Source organism: Ochotona princeps, chromosome 11 (genome assembly GCF_030435755.1).
Source record: "Ochotona princeps isolate mOchPri1 chromosome 11, mOchPri1.hap1, whole genome shotgun sequence".
Taxonomy (NCBI): domain Eukaryota; kingdom Metazoa; phylum Chordata; class Mammalia; order Lagomorpha; family Ochotonidae; genus Ochotona; species Ochotona princeps.
Window position 1 is genome coordinate 39,546,852 of NC_080842.1, and position 21,785 is coordinate 39,568,636.

General features: G+C 51.4%; 1 protein-coding gene across 2 annotated transcripts; it reads right to left on the bottom strand.

The window, feature by feature from the left end:
- Positions 1 to 6,341: 6,341 nt before the first annotated feature.
- CLU (clusterin) lies at positions 6,342 to 21,262 on the bottom strand. Of its 2 annotated transcripts, none has more exons than XM_058670052.1 (9): positions 21,131 to 21,262; positions 17,419 to 17,548; positions 15,907 to 16,055; positions 14,080 to 14,250; positions 13,027 to 13,438; positions 12,087 to 12,191; positions 7,920 to 8,149; positions 6,846 to 7,021; positions 6,342 to 6,601 (listed from the first exon to the last, which is right to left on the bottom strand). In XM_058670052.1, exons 2-9 carry the CDS (start codon positions 17,510 to 17,512, stop codon positions 6,592 to 6,594), a joined length of 1,347 nt encoding a protein of 448 aa, XP_058526035.1. In that variant the 5' UTR covers positions 17,513 to 17,548; positions 21,131 to 21,262; the 3' UTR covers positions 6,342 to 6,591. The 2 variants fall into 2 exon arrangements, with proteins under 2 accessions (XP_058526035.1, XP_058526036.1); XM_058670053.1 differs by having other exon boundaries at positions 21,081 to 21,197.
- Between the last annotated feature and the right edge of the window lie 523 nt (positions 21,263 to 21,785).

The window sequence follows — 21,785 nt, forward strand, 5'->3', positions numbered from 1 at the left end:
CTTTCCCAGGCCACAAGCAGGGAGTTGGAGGGGAAGTGGAACAACCAGGATATGAACCAGCACCCACATAGAATCCCGGCACATGCAAGGTGAGGACTTTAGCCATTAGGCTACCGCACCAGGCCTTGGTATTGTATTTTAAAATATGTATTTTATTCATTTACACGCAAAGTGACACAGATGCAAAGACAGAATGAGATCTTCCATCGTCAAGTTCATTCCCCAGAATGGCTCCAAGGAGCTGGGACTGTGCCAGGCTGCAAGAAGTCTGGTACTCCATCCTGGTCTCCCTAGGGTAGATGCTCCCCAAGCACTTGGGCCATCCTGCGCTGCTTGCCAAGGCACTTCAGCACGGAGCTGGATAGTATGGGAAGCATCTGGGAAGCGAGCCTGCTGTCCAATAAGGGGTGCTGAGGTCGCAGGTAGCAGCTTTTCTTCCCTGAGCTACAACACCCCGACATGCTTATATTTTAATGTTTTTGAGCTTTGGATTTACCTTCCATTTTATTGTGTAACTGTGTTTCCAAAGGCTAAGGAAAGTTTCACTTTCTGCATCTTTAAGTGACATTTCTACTTCTAGAAGGAGTGGCCACTCTTGTATGGGCTGGCACTCACACTTGCAGAGAAAGAAGGGACACACACATGGCACAATGGCTCATGGTTGGACCTTTGAGGTCAAGAAAATATTTAATACCTGCAACACTGAGGCCATCGTATATTCTGGAAAATAGACTTGTGAACCTGATTTGTTCTTTGTGGTTCGGCCTTTGAATAGATGTGGTTGCAGCTTCTTTCGCTGGGAAACTTAGGGTGTAGGGAGGCCACGCACTCTTGCTGTGGAGTCCTCCTCGGGGTCCCGCGGACCCTCCCACCCGCTCCTGGCTCCCTCTGGAGGGTTCTCCCTTCTCTCCCGGGGCCGGCTCTCTCATTGATTAAACCTGAAACATGTGCCAGCTCTGCCCCCTTGTGGACTGCAAGCAGGGGCTGCAAGCAGGGGCTCAACAGCGGCGCCTGCAGTGGGATTAGAAACTGTGTGGAAAGGTGCCTCCTTGGGCAGATGAGAAACACAATCGCCCTGGAGCATCGGGGCTGCTGGGCCACGGGCGGCCCTCAGAACTGCACTGGCAGAGCGAGGTAGCCCACTAAAGCAAACACAGCAAATCTCACCAAGTGGCAGCTTCGCGTGGTGGTCATCTTGCTGCCCAGCTACAGAAAGAGGGCCCAGGAGAGCTGTGAGTGTCCCAGAGGTTACAACCGCCCACTGCTCCAAAAGGCTCCCCCAACACAAAGATGTGAGGCACCAGAAGGTCCAATCCTGGTGACCCCCACTTCACCACTGGGCGTCTGCAGCGGGGACAGCCCCCAATGGGCACTTACCCGTGAGGGGCAGGAAGATGGACAACGTTGTATCCTCAGAATCTGAGATAAGACTTTGTAGCCTTGGGCCCGGCAGTAGCCTAGTGGCGAAAGTCCTCACCTTACATACCAAGATTCCAGATGGGCGCCGGTTCATATCCCGGCTGCTCCACTTCCCCTTCCGGCTCCCTGCTGATGGCCTGGGAAAGCAATGGCAGATGATGCAAAGCCCTTGGTACCTTGCACCTACATGGGAGGCCCAGAAAAAGCTCCTGGCTCCTTGCTTCAGATTGGCTCAGCATAGACCATTGCGGGAAGTAAACCAGCAGATGCAGGCTCTTTTTCTCTGTCTCTCCTCCTCTCTATATATCCGACTTTCCTATAAAAATAAATAAATCTTTTTTTAAGACAAATGGCATATTTAAAACCAACAGAAAAAAAGACTCTGTGGTTGTGGTCAGGGAGGTGGGCAGGTGGAGCTGACTGGGGAGGGGACACCGCTGGAGAGTCCCCTCCCTGGCCACTCAGGAGCAGCGCCCCAGTCAGCACCTGCACAGGAACTCAAGTGCCCCCTGGTGACAGCTCCTGGAACCCAGTGGCCTTGGATCTAAACTGCACAGCCTGCTGGCCCTAAAGGACCAAGCGACCAGGAACGTCCCAGAGAAGAGAGTGCTGGCCACTGCTCAGTTCTGTAAGGGGACAGTTGGTTTCAAGAGCCTTTGAGCCTGAACCCAGGAGCTCAAGTGGGGAAAGTATAAGCCAATGTCTCCACAATCCTCCTGTCTTGGTTTAGACTCTGGTTTTCTTTTCCATGTAACAGGACCCAAGCAGTTCTAGCAAATTCTAAGATAAGACAGTTGCCAAAATGCTGGTTTATGCTTTTTTACACACCCAGAGGGAGACAATCTTATGTGGTGTTCAAGGTGGTCGCAGGATACAGTTGTTACAGCATACACCAAGAATGGTGTTTACATTTGGAAAATAAATACCTATGTTTGATGTTGTCGGTATCCCTGTGGCTTCCTATACCCAAGTCGTTTGCAAAACTGTCTGGTCTCCTTCCGAATGTGAGCCCAGAGTTCATGTTTTCCATATCATCCCCACGCCCATCGTGTGCCTCAACGTGGATACTAGCCTCTGCTGGGTTGACCACCTGGGAGGGACAAAAGGCAAAGCTGAAGTCTCAAGAGACTGTCTGGGCCCCTTTCAAGGTCAGGGTCTTTGTTCCTGTCCTCTGAGTAACAGATGAGAATAGGCAGGAAGCGGTGCTGCAGTTATACCCATAAACCTTGCCTAGCCGGACTAAGCCCTCTGCCTGTGCGGGCATAAGCAGCTCTTGCTACAGACAACTTTTGGACTATCTGTTGAGTGGACCCTCAGGGTTAGGGGACGGGAACAAACTGTAGTGTTACCCAGCCGGCAGGCGGTGATGTAAGCCAGTGATCATGATGGTGGTCCCGGGACCAGAGATGAAATAGATCAACATGTGAGAATTGCTCGGAGGCCAACAGGGAGTTCATTATTAACCTGGTGCTACACGTGCTCTGATATCCCTGGTTTGGTAATCATTGGTTCTGTGAGCAAACTCTGAATACTGGATCCTTCTTGCACTCTCTAGAGCTATGACCTTGGGTCTGCCAAACTGGTACAAGCTGGATGGAGGGAGACAACACTGTAGTGGGAACCCCCAGGAAGCCCAAAGAAGGCCGTGGGGCTGCATGAGTGCTGGAGTCAGGCCGGGCTCCATGCCAGCCCAGCTCTGCATGACTACAGCCACAGCTGCAATTTGCGCGGCGTCCCTCGCATGGGTCATGCTTTACCCTCATGCTTCCCTGTGGGTCATGGCGCCTGGAGCCATCCTAGGCTCACACGGAGATGTGAATGTAAGACCCTTTCAGTCCTGCTCACCAGTGTCCCTTGGCCAGCAGTGTCCAAAGCAGATCCTTTTACTTCCTAGTAAAGCCCCAGTGACCAGAACTATCAGCTCGCTTGTGGCTGTGGGTCTCATTTCCAGACCAAACTCTTCCCTCTGCCACCAAGGACTGGCCCCTTGCTCATCCTTAGTGCAAGCACTGTAGTGCTATGTTGCACAGCCGGGCGACTTCCTGGCTGATATTCCATACTCAACCATGAGGGCTGCTAGGCATCAGGGTGGGAGGTTTGCACAGTCTGCAAATCTTGATACTTTCCCAGAGCTGGCTGCTCCTGGAAGGGAACGAATGGAGCTCCTCCCTGGAGGGTAGGTGTAGGGAACCTAATGTTAAGTTTACACCGCAGGCTTCAGAACACTGGGATGTCCCCAGGGCTGTGCACTGCACAACATTGGTGTCATGTCATCTTGCAATCCTACCCAGGTGTCATACTATGAGTTTCTGGCACCTGAGTTGTGTGTCAGCATGGGCCTAACAGCAAGGCTGGTGACACGCCAGGCGGATGCCAGAACCTTCTCAGCACCCCCGTGGCCTTGTTCTCACTTTGCTTCAGAGTTCTACCAGCCCGAACCCGCAGGCTCACTCTCTGTAGCCTCCAGCCACAAACAGCTCCGTGTCTGCACACCTTGGCCATCTCCATCTTTCTAGTGTCTTGGCCTGCAATGTCTGTCAGGACTAGAGGGGACATCCAAGCAGGCAGAAGGGTGGAGACCCACCCTCTACCACAGGAGAGTTTAAAGTAAATGCAGTTTTTAAAAAGAAGAAGAAAAAGAAGCATGACTGGACGAAATGACTTCCAGAATCCAGCAACATAACGATGAAGGTTAGGATAGAACTTTTGAAACCTTCTGTGATATCAAGGTCAATGTGGGATGAACAGGCAGGCAGTGAGCTTAGTGACGTTGAGCTGAAGTCACTGCCCTCCCTCCCCCAGTAATTCTATCCTTCTACTTGTCAATCAAAACACCCCCCTTTCCCAGGATGCATCTGTTTCACCTGGGACTTACGCAGGGCTGCCATGAAATAGGGCTGTGGGGCACCTCATGGGACTTGCTGGGGCACCATGGGATTACCAGGTGGCTTCACACCTAGACAGGTCCTGCCCAACATCCTAAGGAGGGCAGTGATCTCTCCCCCTGCCTCTGTTTCTCTCTGTCCTTGGGCAGAGTTCACAGGTGGAAAGCCTGCCAGATGTTCCGTCGCCCCTCCCCGCCTCGTCTCCTTTTTGGCAGATTCTGGCCACTGGCCACTCCTGACAGCTATTTTTTGTGTGAGGCCTCCTGTGCTTGTATGTGTGTGTGTCCATTCACTCTCTCACCTTTCAAATAAATGTCATCACTTGGTACACCTTGTCAGAGTCAGCGCTTAAGATATGTGGGCCAGCACCACGGCATAGCAGGCTAAGCCTCATAACTAGTGCTGACACTCTATATGGGCACCAGTTCCATCCCTGGCTTCTCTACTTCCAATGCAGCTTCCTGCTGCTGTACCTGGAAAAGCCATGGTAGATGGCCCAAGTCCTTGGGACCCTGTAACCCTGTGGGAATCCAGAATGAGGTTCCCAGCTTCTGACTTCAGACCATCCCAGATCCGGCCACCATTGTGGCCATCTGAGGAACAAACATATGGGAGAGAGAGAGAGAGAGAGAGAGAGAGAGAGAGAGTGTCTGCCTTTCAAACGGAAATAAAAACATTTTTTAAAGTACAAAAAAATGTGAATCTTTGTGCACCTGGAGTAAAGATCATTAATAGCTCCATTCATTCACTGTGCTACGTGACGTGACGGTCATTTCAACAAAGCCCTTCCAGCCCTGGCATACATCACTGAGTGGATCACACTGACTTTCCTCTGAATTTCCTGAGAGTGCAGCTGGCTAGGCCTCACGGGTGTGTTACTGCCAAGGCTTGTTGCTCTCGCTTGCACCCTGTAACAGAGAAGCGAGGAATGGTGACATAAGAATCTTCTGAGCTGGGCCCAGCGTGCTGGCCTAGTGGCTAAAATCCTCTCCTTGCTTGCCCTGGGATCCTGTATGGGCGCCAGTTCTAATCCCAGCAACCCCACTTCCCCTCCAGCTCCCTGCTTGTGGCCTGGGAAAGTAGTCGAGGACAGCCCAAAGCCATGGGACCCTGCACCCGCGTGGGAGACCTGGAAGAGGCTCCGGACTCCCGGCTTCAGATTGGCTCAGCTCCAGCCATTGTGGCCACTTGGGGAGTGAATCATTGGACAGAAGATCTTCCTCTCTGTGTATCTGACTTTGCAATAAAAATAAATAAATCTTTAAAAAAAATCTTCTGAGCGAAGAATTTACTTGTGAACATCACTACTAGCCTTGGGTGCCTCTAGATAACTTTCTCCCATTTGAGCCTAATCTGAAGAACAGACTTCTACACTTTGAGACTGCAGTAACTGACCAGGCTTCGCACATTGAGCTGTGCATCACCACTAGCCAGTGCCACCTTCTGGCAGCAGTGGGCGCTACAGCCAAACTATCTTTCAGATTAAGCTCTGGATGAGTCATCTAGAGCAATCTAAGCAGACATCCCTGTGGTCTAGCGGAAAGATAATGAAGATTGCATAGATGAATTATAGATAGATTTCACAGTCTAGAAAGTTCCCAAGACACAACTAAAAAGCAAGCAGCCTTGTGTGGTCTTTGGGGGCCTACAGTTCATACAGCAGATACCAATCATGTGCTAAATTACCCAGTTGGCCTTTCAATCATTCCGTCATCACTCTAATTTTTAAATGCATTCTTCAGTAAATCATCCTCGCCCCAGTGAGACGACGTCAGTGGTTTTGTACTGGAACGGAAAAGTTTCCCCGTTCAGGAAGGCACTTCAGTAGGGCTGTTGGCACACCCGCCTCTCTCCCTGAAAGCCTGAAGTTCTGGAACTGACTGAACCTCCACATCGCACTCCTGCTATTGACCACCAGGTGGCAGTCTCGCGCCTCAGCCGGTGTTTCACATCTGCTCTTCCTTCCATCTTTGTCCAAAACAAGATGTGAAGGCATGCAGGAGGCGCGGCAGCAGCTTAAAAAGAGGAGCCCCGACACCGGGATGACAAGGCAGCTTTATTCAATTAGTTGCATGCGGAAGCCGTCCTTCCCACAAGCGAGCGCGAGCGAGCTGGTCAAGGCAGGCACTAGCGGGCAGAATCCCGAGGGAGGAGGCACGGGGTGGGGCCGGGGCCTGGTCTCCTGGAGACGTGCAGAGCTCTCTCTGGAAGGGCATGGGGGCTGCGGCTCATCTCAGGGGGAGCTGGACGCGGACGACCCCGTAGGTGGAAAAGCAACATTCAAAACTCACTCAGCTCTGAAAAACAAAAGGGAAGCAGGGGAGGAGGTGAGGGGAGGGAGGGCTCAAGATCACGGAGATGAAACAGCCAATTTATGTACCAGTAAAGATCATGGGTTAAAGGAAAAATAACTCCAGTAACTCCCTGGTTTCGTCCTTGGGCTCCTGCCCCAGCAGCACTAGACGACACTCTGCAGGTTTCCTGCGGTTCCCAGCCACCGGTGAGGTCCCAGAAGGTGGCCAGGAAGACCGGACTACTCACCGCTGCTTTTTGCGATATTCCTGTAGCGCCTTCTCCGCCACAGTCTCCATGAATTTCGGGTTGCTCCTGGAGACTTCCTCTGGAACCGTGACAGTGATGGGATCGGCGTCAAAGAGTTTCACGGCCACCTCAGTGACGCGTGAGGGGGTGTCATCCTCGGAGGTGTGGGTAGTCACCTGGAAGAGGAAGGGAGGAGCTGAAAGCAGCAACCCACAGCTGTGCACTGCGCAACAGAAGTCAGGTGCATGACCCGGAAGAACATCTGGGCGGCTGGACACACAGGCCTGCGCTTGCTGCAGCCACAAGTGACCAGCCGAGGGGTGTAACCCAAAGACCAGCAACGGTTTCTCCATGTTGTCTGGTTGGGCAGGCACTGTCCAGGTTGGGGTAAATAAGGACTTTCGGCTGCAGAAAACGTTTTTAGCGTTAATTTCAAACAATGCACCAGTTCATGATCTAGGCAGCTTGAGGAAAGAACCCAGTGTTTCTCAAGCCCGCAGGCCGTTGACGCCTGGCTCCCTCACAAATATGGCAATTTCATGCAAATGGTGTGGTCCTTGCCCTTACTCCAAATCTCCTCATAAGATGGAAATGCTATACAAACAGTTGTTGTGCTGGATGCCTTAGTCCATAAAGAAAAAAATATATACACATGCTCAGGAAAGACACTGCATTCCTTTTTTTTTTTTTTTTTTTAATGATTTTGATCAGCAGGTGATTAAGCCTGAGCATGTGGGACTGTGTGGATACAAAGGGCACTGTCCAGGCGTTGCAGCCTGGCAGACGGGTTCAACTACCCAGGAGAGTCAGCTTGCTGAGTCACCCAGTCAGGTGCAAACTGCAGAACCCGTACCCCTTTCCATGAACAGGTTGAGCTGAGCCCTTTGGGTGATGCGGCAGGGGCACCCCAATGGACACAGCTGTCCTGTTTCCTGCCATGTGATCGGAAGTGCTCAGGGAGAAGCAAAGTGCCTTCCCTCAAGCCCGTCCTCTCCCCTTCATCCTTGGCGTGAGAGACACACAACATCCAGATCCTCACACCACCCATCAGCGTGTGGCTAAGACGTGACTCACCGTGGTGACACGGAGGTAGTAGGGGTCTTGGCCTTGTGTGAGGTTGGCAAGCTGGGACACCCAGTTAAACTGCTCGTTCAGCTGCTCCAGCAGGGCCGAGGTGTTGAGCATCTTGCGCTGGTAGGACTGCAGCAGCTCGTTGTACCGCTTGGTCAGCTCCTCGGCGATGCGCAGGGAGTCATTCAGCTCCTGCCGCAGCTGGTTCTGGGCCGGATTGTTGGCCGAGCAGTCTGCCCGGGGATGGGAAAACCAGGCAGAAATGAGGAGGGAAAAGTTCAGAGGGGACCAAGACATCAGTGTGAATCAGCTCATAGGGCTGGGACCTAGCCAGGTGCTTGACTGTGGAAATGGTGGAAGACCCTGGAGTATAAGCTCCTGCTGTGAGATAGGATGCGGGTGCAAACTGAATCCCACCCTAATGCTGACGGGGCGGGGCGGGGGTGGTTGGGAGGTGATTCATGTATGATAGATAAGACCATCAGGTGCAGCCTTCACCACTGAACACTCGTGGCTTTAGAAGATGAGGGGGAGGAGCTAAGGAAGCCTCCACCTGCAGCGCCAACAGCACGTAAGGGTGCTGGTTCAAGTCCCGGCTGTTCTACTTACTATCCAGTTCTCTGCTAATGTTCCTGGGAAAGCAGTGGAAAATAGCACAACTGTTTGGGCCTCAGAACCCATGTGGGAGACCCCTTCACCTTGGACCAAAACTGCAGGGTCATAATGAACCTCTTTTTCAAAAAATAAAGTTACTGTGGTCAAGTATTATTATAGCAACAACAACAAAAAAAGGACAAGTCCAGTTTGTTATCACTTGTGACAAAATAAGGAATCTGCCTCAGAATGAGAATCATAATACTGTTTCCCATAGTGAGAAAATTTTGTCCTTGGAAAAAATATCTGCTGAGCTAAATCGTTGCCTAGTGACGTAACTGATCTATCTCTGGATGCCAGGTCCTCACAGCCTTGGCACCTGGATACAAAAACTGCTGACCACACTGTGAGAAGCCGATCTACATTCTCAAAGTCAAAGCTTTGCTGACGCTTGTGGTCCTCCTCCCTCCCAGGCGTCATTTCTGGAGAGGACAGTGTGCCACTTAGGGGGCACCTGCTGCATACCGGACACCACGTCCAGGACTCTAGGTGGCCCCTTTCTCAAACAATCAATGCTATTGTGTTGTACATATTAACACTCCTATTTCACCAACAGTGAGACTGGGGTCCATCAAAGTAACTCGCCCAGAGCCAAAGAAGCCAGGCTTGAACCCAGGGCTTTAGCTACTAAACTTGTACTGCTCCTATGCAACAGCCATGGTTCTGGAACATTCTCCCAGATTGTGCTCTAAGCATATCTGCTGAGCTGACAATTCTGGTCCCTTCAAGTCACAACACATCACAGCCCCTGGTAATCGCAAGTCCTTGCCTGCCCACCTCACACCAGGGCCGGCAGCAAGCTCAGTGGGAGAGTAAGCACAACTGAACTACTTCCTTTTGGTCCTCAAGGGTCCACCATGAGTTCTTACAAGAGCTGGAAATTGCCCCCATCTCTTCAAAAACTACTGCTTTTCTCCCTCTAAATGATTTGAACAATGTCTAGAGGAGGTTACATCAAATTTCTGTGAGCCACAGGAAAAAAGAGATCTTCAGAATGGTGAGTGCAATTGCTCATATCACAGTTACCTGGAACAAGAAGCAGGATAGCTAACAAGAAGCCAGGTTGAAAAAAACCATGTGATTGTGTGGGAGGGAGGCCATTGGGCACACCGGTTAACATGCTGCTTGGGACCCCCAAGCCCCTTATCAGAGTGTCTGGATTCAAGTGTTGGGTTGGCACGGCAGCCCTGACCCCAGTTCCAGCTTTCTGCTAACACACACCATGGGCAGTGGTAGGCAATGCCCCAAGGTGGCAAATGGAAGAGCCTGATGGAGTCCCAGACTCCTGGTTCCAGCCTGGTCCAGTCCCTGCTTTTGCCAGCAACTGAGGAAACAAACCAGTCCCTGGAAGAGCTCTCGCTGTCTCTCTGCTTTCAGTTAAGTTAAAAGCAATAAATTAGAAGCATGTAATGAATATCCTTAGCTCTACTGAGTTATAATTAAAAACTTAAAAATAATTAAAAGACAAAGTCCTTGAGAACAGAGACTTGTTCCACAGATTCTCAGTCTGGGCAACGCTATCCACCAGGGGACACTTGGTAAGCTCTGAACACATGCGGATTTTTTGGTTGGGAGGCGGAGCTGCTGGAATTGAGGGACACAGGTGCCAGAGAGACTGCTCAGCACCTCACACTGCCCAGGACAGACTCCCAAGACAAAGAATTGTCTGATTCCAGAGGTTGGCAGTGTTGAAACTGAGATCTCATGTTCACTTCGGCAGCACATATACTAAAAGTGGAACAGGACTGATATCCCCTGGTCTACAGCTCCATATAGATACCTGATCATGAGGTTACAGGGACCACAATTAACAGCAAGTCTAGGGCCTAGCTCGGTGGCCTAACAGCTAGAGTCCTCACCTTGAACGTGCTGGAATCGCATATGGGCACCGGTTCTAATCCCAGCAGCCCCACTTCCCCTCCAGCTCCCCACTGTGGCCTGGGAAAGCAGTCGAGGATGGCCCAAAGCCTTGGGACCCTGCACCTGCATGAGAGACCTGGAGGAAGTTCCTGGCTCCTGGCTCCTGGCTCCTGGCTTCAGATTTGCTCAGCACCGGCTATTGTACCCACTTGGGGAGTGAATAATCGGACGGAAGATCTTCCTCTCTGTCTCTCCTCCTCTCTGTATATCTGACTTTGCAACAAAAATAAATAAATCTTACAAAAAAAAAAAAAAAAAGAGCAAGTCTACCTCAACTCAGAAGTGAAAGTGACTGTTTTTTGCAAAGTTGTAAGCCAAGGAAGAAGTCCAGCATGAGAGGTCCAATGGGAGCCAACACACCTACTACTCTTCTGATCCCGACATAACTACTAACTTTCTTGTGGTGAGATACTATGTAATTTGCGCTAGCCTATAATATCTGTGTGTGAAAAGGCCAAGCACCTTGATTATATACCCATTTAAAACTTCGTACTTCAGCCTCCTAACACACTAGTGTTTATTTTGCATTGGCTGGGAATAATTAACTAGATTCTGAAGGCCTGCCCAGGCAAACCCAAACCTATGAAGTAAACTCAAAGCCACAAGATTGATAAGCTGGCTGTAAGGAGGAAAAATTAACTCCTGATCACAGACTACCATGTACCAGAAACTAGTCCTCACATTTGTGTAGCTATAGCTATCTTCAAGGAGAAAGAGCTGAATAGATCACCAGATCTGACACGATGGAAGGGAAAGTTGGAAGGAACTATCTCCTTTGCCCAGGGACCAACCAACCTAAGAGGTGTCAAAGTACTGTATCAGTAGGCCATGTGCCAGAGAATTCAGGGACACTGTGGAAAGAAGTCAGTCCACTGTCTGCAAACACACCCACCCAACCCCTAGGTTGGAATTCCAGTTCACCTACTTGGGAATGATGTAATACAGTCAAGCGTCCTTACCCTTTCTGTGACTGAGTTTCCTTCTTGCTGGCACAGGGACAGTGGCTAACCCCAACACACAGGGTCATTGGGCAGAACACAAGTAAGTGCCTAGGGGGTGCTTAGAACAGTACCTGGCACATATGAGTATGATTACTCAGTGAATAGGATGTACACTGAAATGTTATAATCTGAGGATGTCTACTGCACTGCTCCTGGGTAGGAGCAGAATAACTGGGGTAGGGAGTGGGAGGGAGCGGAGGCAGGAAAGAGGCAGACATCAAGGGAAGAGGGGCATCATCTTTTGGGATCATGGATGAGTTTTTTTATTTTTTGGTTTTTGGTTTTTGGTTTTTTTTTTTTTTTTTTTTTTTTTTTTTGAAAAGCACAGCAGCACCCACCCTGGACCGTCTGTTTTCCAGGAACTAGATGTGGCATGGGCATATCACCTGTTTCTCACTAACTTCGTACACTTCTGCATCTTAGCCTCATTCTACAGATGTAGACCCCACTCTGTTTTAGGCTACGGACCTGTTCTTGGGCCACATTCTTGGGGACAGGAATATGAATTCCCATCTGTCTGAACCCCCTGGAGCAGGCCCAGGGAGGCCCAGGCGGTCACAGGGGCAGCTGGCAGCCTGGAGCCCAGCCGACTCACCCACAGACAAGATCTCCTGGCACTTTTCACACTGGTCCTTCATCTTCAGGCAGCCCGTGGAATTGTGGCGGATCTCTTTGCACACAGTGCGATCATCATTGCCTTCTGGAAACACATGAGAGGAAAAAGTGAGACAAAGGTGTCCAGTGCCAGAGAGGCCAGCCAGCATCACGGATCTCTCTGAACCCTTCTGCATGGCTGTTTGGTCCTTCAGGATGGTGCAATGGTCAGACTGGCTGCAATTGAGCCCTCTGCCTTGCCTCTTCTGTGGGCTCCCTGGCAGCTGTTCCTATGACTCCTCAGCTGATAATGGATACCCCTGCCACTGTCTTCATCAGAGACCTCCTCTGCCTCCTCATACCCCTACAACTTGCTCTTCTCCTTGGCACCACCATGCATCAATTCTGCCTTCATTCAAGCTCGCTGTTCTTGCCCAGTCAGCGTGCCTGTGAAGGTGGGAGGGAACACTCCTGGCCAACCAAGCGCAGGGGAAGGAACTTGCTCCTTGAGGCATTGCCTTTCCCTGCCTAGTGTTCAAAAGGTCCACACTGAGGGTCCATTCTGTTTCCAGTTCTAAGGCTCCAGCCATGCACAGCTGGCCTAGGTGTGAGAAGGGCTGATGATGGAATCTGTCACCCATGGGTACATGGCTTGCCCGCAATGCCACTAGAGTGACAAAGGGAGGGAGCTCTGATTATACAGGCAGTTAACGTCACAGCCATCAGCTACTTCAAGGGACATGGGCGACTGGAAAGAATGCTGTCGGACTGGCTTGGGCTGGGTCCCACTTTCTCAGCTGTGCAACCTTGGATGCCTTCCTTTGCCACTCTGACTCTTACTTTTCCCCCTCTAAGTGGGGACTCTGGCTAGGCAGCTGTGGGCATTCGGACAAACTGAGCTGTTCTGCAAACTGCCAACTCGCAGAAGACAGCCCTCTCACCTGGGATAATCTCCATGTTCAGGCCCTGGTAGTTCGGGCTGTGCAGTTGGACATCCATAGCCTGCTGGGCCTGGTGAATCAACTCAAAGAAGGGCTGGAACATGTCCTGGAAGTTCAAGGGTCCATATGGGGACAAAGGCATGATGTGGCGGGCGAGGCGAGACTTGGGATAGAGGAATGAGGGTCTCCTGCGGGGGTAGCCAAAGGACGAGTAGTGAAACATGTCCTGAGGCTGGTGTGTGAAGAACCGGTCCTGGAAGAGCTCATCCATGATCCCCGTGGCACGGCTGAAGCTGTCCTGCATGATGTCCAGGAGGTGACTCTGCTGCCTGTCATTCTCCAGCAGAGAGTCGATGCGGTCGCCGTTGATCCAGAAGTAGAAGGGAGAGCTTTGGTTCAGGAACTCCTCAAGCTGGGACAGCCCAAGCAGGTGCAGTTAGGAGACACACAGCAAGCCCACAGCACCCCCCTGCTCCCCCAGGGCCTTCCTCTAGGCCACATGGGCCAGGCTCTATGTAGCTACCAGTTCAAGACCCAACCAGCCTGCAGATGGCCCAACTGCCAGGACACTGCTCCCATCTGCTGCCTTCCTTGGGGAAGAGTTTAGAGACCCCAATGAGGCCATCTCTGGTCACTGAGGACACCCCCTCCTGGCATGCTGAAAATCAATCGGTGCGCCTTTGGGAACGGTGAATTCCATGAAATCACCAAACCCTGAAGGCCCACAGAGAAGGACAAGGTTAATAATAACGTGCTAGAAACACTTAATCCCCATTGCCTAAGTAAACGTAGGGCTCTGCCATACCCTGAAACTCTCTGCTAAGTTATCCAGAAAATCACTTCTGAACAAAAGCCTTGGAAGTGATGACAAGTATTTGCCATGCATACTCCATATATCTGCATGCATGCCAGACATGACTCATCAATCACGGTACTCTGGGCCCCCATGCAGCCAGCCAGGCCCAATCAACCACATTGACAGTGAAGCCTATTTCACTGTGTTCCCCTCATTCTCCATGGACAGCCTACGCCACCCGTGTATTTTCTTTTCACCTGGTGGCCAACCGCGCCTGAGCCGCTCCTGCAGACACGGGCGTAGAACTTCATGCACGTCTGCTTCAGGCAGGGCTTACACTCTTCCCAGAGGGCCATCATGGTCTCATTGCACACTCCTGGGAATGCCTTCAGCTTCATTTCAGAGTCCCGGGTTTCATTCAGGGCATCCTACAGAAGACAAGAGGCCAGGTGGGACGCCTGCGGAGATCACAGGCTCTGCTCCTCCTGAACAAGTGCCATTCTCCTGGGCCCTCCACCTCAGCAGGCTTCCTCAGGGGCTGGCCCCCCAATGGGCTGGCCTCTACCCCAGCTCCAACTCACACCACCTTCTCACTCACATGCCTGGACTCCCAACCCACCAAGCTTTAAGCATGTCTCACCCTTCATGACCCAGTTAGTTCTCTGCCAGGTCTCCTGTGCACCTGCAGCCCTTTGGATCATCCCCTCCGACTTCTGCTCTTACATTCTTTACCCCGTGAGTACCTCATTTTCTCTACTCTCTGCTTCCATGTCCAGGTGCCAGCCCCTAAACCAGACTATAGGCTCCATGAATCTTATTTTCCTATGGGAAACATGCCCCCAGCATGGATGAAGAATCAGCAGACTTTCAAAACCAATGTCACATCAACTACCAAAACTCCATAGCCCATGTCTCGTGACATTTGACACAATCATTGTGTAAGACACTATTCCAGGAGTCTTACAATTTTAAAAAGTCCTTTTGATTAAAGGTGTTGGTTATGGTACTGGTTTGTGACTAGTCATGTATCCACACAGATGCTCAAAAGCAAGCACATAAATTGTGTAACAGTAATAGTAATGCCTCCCCACCCCCATCAACAGTTTGGCCTTCCGCAGCTTCAGCTATCTGTAGTCAAACATGGTTCCAAAGTGTTACTACAGTTCAATCAGAAATCAAGATATATTGTGAGAGATTACTTCCACTTAGCTTCTATAATGGCTAACTGCTACAATAGTTGCGTTTTATTATTGCTTGTGCTGGTCACCTGCTGGGGTTCAATGAATCCGCACGAGACTCCAAGGTGAGTGAAATGATTTTAATTTCTAGTCAAGGGGCAACCTCTTGCCATAAGCAGGAAGCACTTGTAACGAAAAAATCATGGAGTTTTTACAGTCACCTTTACAATTAACCCTTTCAGTCACCTCTCCCTCTGCCAATTTTATAAGTTGAACTTTGCCACTGGTACACATAGATAGGAAAAACATAGCCTATGTCAGGGTTAATCCACGTGTAGTTGTAAATATTGACCTGTGGTCTTGGAATGCAAGCATCCCCTATGGATGATGGGGGACCACTGCCATCTAAAGCTGGGCATGGGGATCATTGCAAGAAGTGCTTACACATTTGAAATGTTAGACTCGGCATTTCAATATTAAAGATTCATTATCTTGGATATAGCCAACATCAAAAAAGAACAGAGAAAAAGAAACAGACCAAATATGAAAAGCTTCCGAAAGGAAAGGCACCATCGCCCCCGCCCCATCAACCCCTGCCGCCCCATCTGCGGTCTAACATGGAGCCTGCACATTGTCGGGGTTTAGAAAAACCCACTCAATTGAATCTGGGCATCCGGCCCTAGGCCAGGACTATAACGAAACCAGATCCAAGATTTCACTCTCCTGAAGCTTTCAAAAGCAAATAATCCTTCCGTTTTTCTTAACCACAATCCCGGGATCAGCTGACACAGTCCTGGGAGGACCGCAGGTCCCCATGGCAACCCAGCAAGGCACCCTGAGATGACCCCTGCCTCCTGTCCAGCAGGGTGGTTGCGGCAGAACCCGGGGTCACCAGTGTAGCCTCACCTCCTTGTTCTTCTTGGCTTCCTCCAGGATGCCAAGCAGCGTCTTATGCTCTCGGTTCGTTTTTTCGATCAGAGTCTTTATCTCCTGGACGCCCTTGACAGCATTTTGGATTTCCTTGTCAATGTACTTACTCCCTTGAGTAGACAGTTCTGCCAAGAAAAGGGCAGGGAGAAGCATGAGGAGAGAGAAACAGATGGTGCTCTGCACGGAGCCGCACAGGTCACACAGGGACCACCCAGAATGAGAAGCCCTCAGCCCCTAGCAGGTCTCCTCATGGCCCCAGCCTGGCGCTCAAACCAGTTCCTATCACAGAAGTCACTGTCTCTCAGCCCTCCTGCTCAGAAATACAAGCCCAGGAGCTGGCACAGCCTGGAAACAGGGTGGCAGCCAGCACCAAGCCCAGCCGGTGCTGGAGAACCAGCCCGGCCACAGAAGAAGCAAAAAGAAAAACACAGAAATTACATTTCCATGCATCCAAATGCTGCTGTTTGGAATACAGATCTTTCCGCAATCTAGTTGAACTGAATAGCTGTCCTTTCTTCCAACCTGGTCACAGGGACAGGAGAACGAATGAATGACCAGGACCAGGCAAGAAGCCATCACATCACCTGAGGACTGCACACTTGGTGCTTAACACATGCCAAACACTGTACCAATGGTTCTTCTTCAGAAGCCTATCATTGTGCCCATCGCACAGATGGCTAACAAGCAGTGCAGCAGGGGAATTGCCAGGCAAAGAGGACAAAGTGTTGGTTACCCAGGATGGGTTAGACCTGGAGGGGCTTGTTATTATCCTTGGAATTCACTGACACAATTGCTGTTAAATGTTCTCATCACCTCATCAGGTGATCAAGGTGATCGTCATTCCACAGTGTGTGTGTCATGCTGCATCTCACACTCCACGTAACTTTCACTTGTCACTTACACCTCTATATAGCTAGTGAGGCTTTGGAGAGTGCAGGGTAGTAAGATTAAGGCTGTTGTCCAGGGTTCACAGCTGGGATGTGACAACTGGCCCCACCTTCGGGCCTGAGATTTTTCAGGATGACCCTGCAGAACTGGTCAGCGGGCAGGAGAAAGGTGGTGGGATGAGGGACAGGGCCTCTTGGCGGGGAGGTCCCAAGTTCTCATGTGACCTGGCCTCCTCTCTACTGCTGAGAACATGAAGCTTATGTTCTGAGTAGACACAGGGGAGACCAACAAAGGCACAAATGCTCTTTCAGAGAGGAGGCCTGGGGGATGGGCCAAGAGGACAGCTAAACACAATGCAGCCACCAGGCAGTTCCTGGAAGGTACCTGCCAACTCCTAGAAGTGAACGTGACCACCAAGGGCTTCAACTAGAGAGCCAAGGAACAGACCAGAGGAACCCAGAGCTAGGGCACAAGATGCACATGTTCTTGCAGACCAGGGGCAGGATGGCTGGAGAACATTGCATTAGAGCGCATGGCTGCCCTCAGCTGCAACCCTATGCTGTGGCCTGAGGACCCCATTCCCATGCCCACTCTACTTACCCTGCAGCTCATTCTCGGAGACCACCTGCTCTCCCAGGACCTGTGCCTGCTCCCATGTCAGCAGCAGCCCCACACACAGCAGGAGAGTCTTCATCTTGCCACCTCCTCTGAGTCTGGAATCCCAGCAGGCCTCTGTTGAGAGAGATCAGCAGACAGGCATGCTACTTACTGGCTGGCAGTCTGCTGGTTTCCTGACCAGAAGCTGCTGCCCAGAAACACAGAGGAGGTATCACCTTGGCTGTTCCCTCCAACAAGATCAAGTGCATTTTTATCCCTGAGGAAGTTCAGAGCAAAGATCAGACTTAGGCCTTTCACAATTTCAAAAGCAAGTGAAAGCAGGTGGTGCGGGGAGGAGGCACAAGGCAGCAGCAACACCGAACAGAGGCAAGAGCGCTGGAGTTGCAGGCCAGTGCTCTGCAGGTCTTCCCCTCCCCCATAAAAGCTGTCCACACTGACTGTAACCTGGCCTTGTCATCCAGAGAGAGTACCCCTCATATCAAACATCCAAAACACCTCCTTTGGATCAATCATCTACCTTTTCCATGACCTCCCTGCCCCACAAGCTAAGACTGCTTCCAACACCTAGCCACATGCCCTACAGTGTACACAGCTCCACCTGACCCACAGCAGACATCACCAACCACACACTGAACCTCAGCACCACCTAACTAGGATTTTTAAGAGTCCAAGGCAGTAACAGCCAACCCTCTGGAGAAATTAAATCCAGTTGGGACTTGAGACAAGCTGCACATGGATTCAGGAGTATTGGTAAAGAGTAGAGCAAAGAAGGGAGAATCATCGTCTTCAAGGAGTAGAGCAGGGAGAGTGAAAGGAAGGGAAAGGCAAAGTTCAAGGTCAATGGTGAACCTGGGGCCTGCAATGCAGGCATTCCATAGCGGAGCATCAGTTTTAGTCCTGGCCACTTGCTTCTGATCCAGCTCCCTGCTAATGCGCCTGTGAGACCAAGGGAGGCTGGTCCCAGTGCTTGGGCTCTGCCACCCTGAATGAACTTGTAAGACTTGTGGCTCTAGCGTGGCCCAGCCCCTGCAGTTGTGGCCATTCGCAGAATAAACCAGCAGATGGAAGATCTCCCTTTGTCTCTCCCTGTCTCTCTGTGACTCTACCTTTCAAACAAAAATAAATCTTGAGATGAAAAAAAAGTGAATCCCAGGAGCAGGTCAGGCCTCCCTGGAAAGTCCCTGTGGAAGATCATGCCTCTTTACTTACAAGCTCCCTTTCACAAGGCCCGTTCCCTCGAGGTCTGCCAGGGTGTCCCTGCTCTCAGCCAGCTGCCCCAAGCCCGAGTCTTACATAACGGACCCTTTCCCAGAAGCTCAAGTTGTTACATAAAACAGAAATCCCTCCCCCTGCCCATCCACCCCTGCCCCCAGCCAAATTATTATCTGCTCATAACAGAAGAAACCCAGACGTGGGGTTCCCATCAAGGAGATTGTTCACATCCCAGAACCACTCAGCCAAGCAGACCCATATGGACACTGGGCGGGGGGGGGGGGGGGGGTCATTAACAAGGCCAGCCTCTGATGAGATGCCATTAGCAGCCCAGAGGACAGGAGCAGCACGGGAGAAAAGAGCAGGTCAGTGCCTTCCCGGCTGACGCGTGGGCGGCCAAGCCAGGCACACCTGCAGGCCTGCTAGGAAGGCCTGGTCTCATGGTCTATGCCCTAGCTACTCACTCAAGCCTGAAATGCCTCCGGCAGGGACAGAGCCTTTGTCACACCAGACAGATGAAAGCAACCAGAAACAGTGCTCCTGAGAAATTCCCAGACAACCTGGAACACAGGTTCCGACCAGGAGCCGGGTGTGGGTCGCTTCAGGTCAGAGCACTGCATGGGAGTCTGACGGTGGGGAAATGCCCATGATCTGTTGCTGACTGGACAAGGGGGGAACTTCTCCTGCCTGATCTCAAGCCCAGAGCCAGAATGGGCCTACAGCAAACTGGGCACAACCCCCAAATTAGAACCCCACCTCCTCACCTCCAGACCCAGCCGCTTTCCTTGTCACCAAGTCACATCAGCCTCTGGAACTGGGACCTACTGTCAAGTTCAGAAACATGGACATGTTCTGTAGACACAGGGCCTCACCCCATCACAGGCTGAAGTCCTCAACACAGGACTGAGGACGGATCCTCTGCCTTGACAAGACCTAACTGGGGCTTCTGGAGAGAGGCAGGTACACAGTGAGGTGTCCTTGGACTGTGAGGCTTGGTCTTGGGGATATGGGGGAGCTCTTCCTTAAAGCATCTCAAAGGCTCTCAAAGGCCTTGTGATGACGCTGAATCCAAGAATGGATCTGCCTAGCTCCTGGGCTTGCCTGCACGGTCCGTGCAAGTCCAAGGGGGAATACTTGAACAGCAGCTGTCCATCTCGACTGCCCACTCCCTGCCCTGACTCACTGACCCTCTCATCCTGCCTGGGGCTGGCCTGAGCCCCACTCCCGGGGCCAAGTGTCTCCCAAGGGCCATTGCCAAAGCCAGAGGTGACCCAGCCAAAGGCTCAGAGGCATTAATCTAAGAGGGAGCAGGCAGAGCTGTAGGGAGGAGTAACAGACAAGGCACAGCCTCAAGGCCAAAGCCCCAGCTCCCACGCCACTGGCTCCTGCCTGCATGGTAGAATGCTAAACCTAAAAGAGATTATCTGTGACCTATAACACACACACACACACACACACACACACACGTGAATGTCAGCCTTGGAGTCTATTTTTTTGTGTGTTTTTGACGAATAAATTCCCATTTTGGCAAGGTCAGGCATTTAAATGGCCTCCATTACCCCACCCCTTAGATAGTATTATTACTTACACTCTCCGAATAAACTTTCTTAGGATTTGCACTTTTTAAAATGCTTTTTTAAAAATCCAAATAAATACCCTTCACTAAAGAAAAAAGATATTATTAGGTACTCAAACTGTATGTTGTCACATTGGCTTTGAAATTCTTAGCCTTGCTCTTTAAAAATAATAATAATAATAAAAGCAAAACAAAAAAATAACAATAAGCCACTTCTTGTTCTGACAAAACCCCGACATTCTATAGTCAAGGGCTTCGGTTCTCAGTGGGTGATTATCTGATGTTAAGGGTGGAGACAGAACTCCGAAGGCTCGGAGCCTAGCTTATCTGTAAAATGAGAAGGTGGTCTGAGCAGACTAGGGCCTTGGCGCCTTCCTCCGCCAAGTGGCTTGGCTGTATTTGAAACTACAATACAAGCAGGCTCGAGGCGGCCGCAATGTATGCACAACATCGTACTTAAAACGCACCCGCAGGAGTACGACAGCGCCTGGGAGAAACCATGATGACTCATACGAGCAAGCCAGCAGCCGCCACCGACAAAATCGGTACCTTTGCAACCAGAGATGCTGCGGAAGGACCCACGCGCAGGTCGGTTCCGCCGCCGGCGGGACCCTGGCTCTCCAAGGCTCGTCTCCGTCTCCCAGTCTTTGAAAAAGAAGGGTTATTATACCTGCCCAATGGACAACCCCAACCCTGTGGCTGGAGCACATATCTCCAGGGAGTCCTGGCACCCTGAACACCACCTACCCCACCCCCCCCCCCGGCCACTCGGCCCCCTGCGCAGCCGTTGGGCATAGGGCTGCGGCCACCTCTCCTGCCTGCCTGGCTTTCATCTCTGCCCGCCTCGTCCGCCCACCTGTCCCGCTGCGGCTCCGCGCAGGGCCAGCAAAGATGAAAACGGCTCACCGGTCAGCGGCGCCGGCGCCCGTGCGCTCCTCCTGGCGACGCCGCGTGGTGAGCAAAGTGAGGCGCCGTATTTATACTGCTTTGCTCGCGTACACCCCCTTCGGGGCTGGCTGCAAACCTGCATGACTCAACGCCCAAAGAATGCCATGGAATGCAACGTGGAGAGCCTTCTCGAAGCTGGGAGTTGGGGTGGGGGGAAGCTCCGGGATGTGTGGGGAGCTGCCGCATGGGCATCGCAAATGGCCTGTGAACCTGGGTGTCGCCTAGCACTCACCCGGTGATCCAGGGAGGCTCAGAGCCGAGGACTTGGGACACAACGTCTGGGCTCCTGTGTCCATCTGGACATCCCCCGCACCGGGGTGGGATAGGAGGAGGCAAAGACCATCTCACAGTTCCCCATGAAATATGCCTATTTCAATGGGGTGGTATCAGGAATGATGTGGGCGGGGCACACACAGTGGCCTTGTGCTTCAAGGAAAGGCATCAGGTGTTAGAATGCCAAGGCCCATCGCAAGGTAAGGTGGTCCCTGACAGACCCATTTCTCTTGGAGAAAAAAAGAAATGAGTTTAATTTGAAGAGCATGTTTTAGGGGAATGAGAGGTCTCTTCTGGCTCCCCAGCCATTTAGGTACCAGCCAAGCAATGTGGGCTTCAT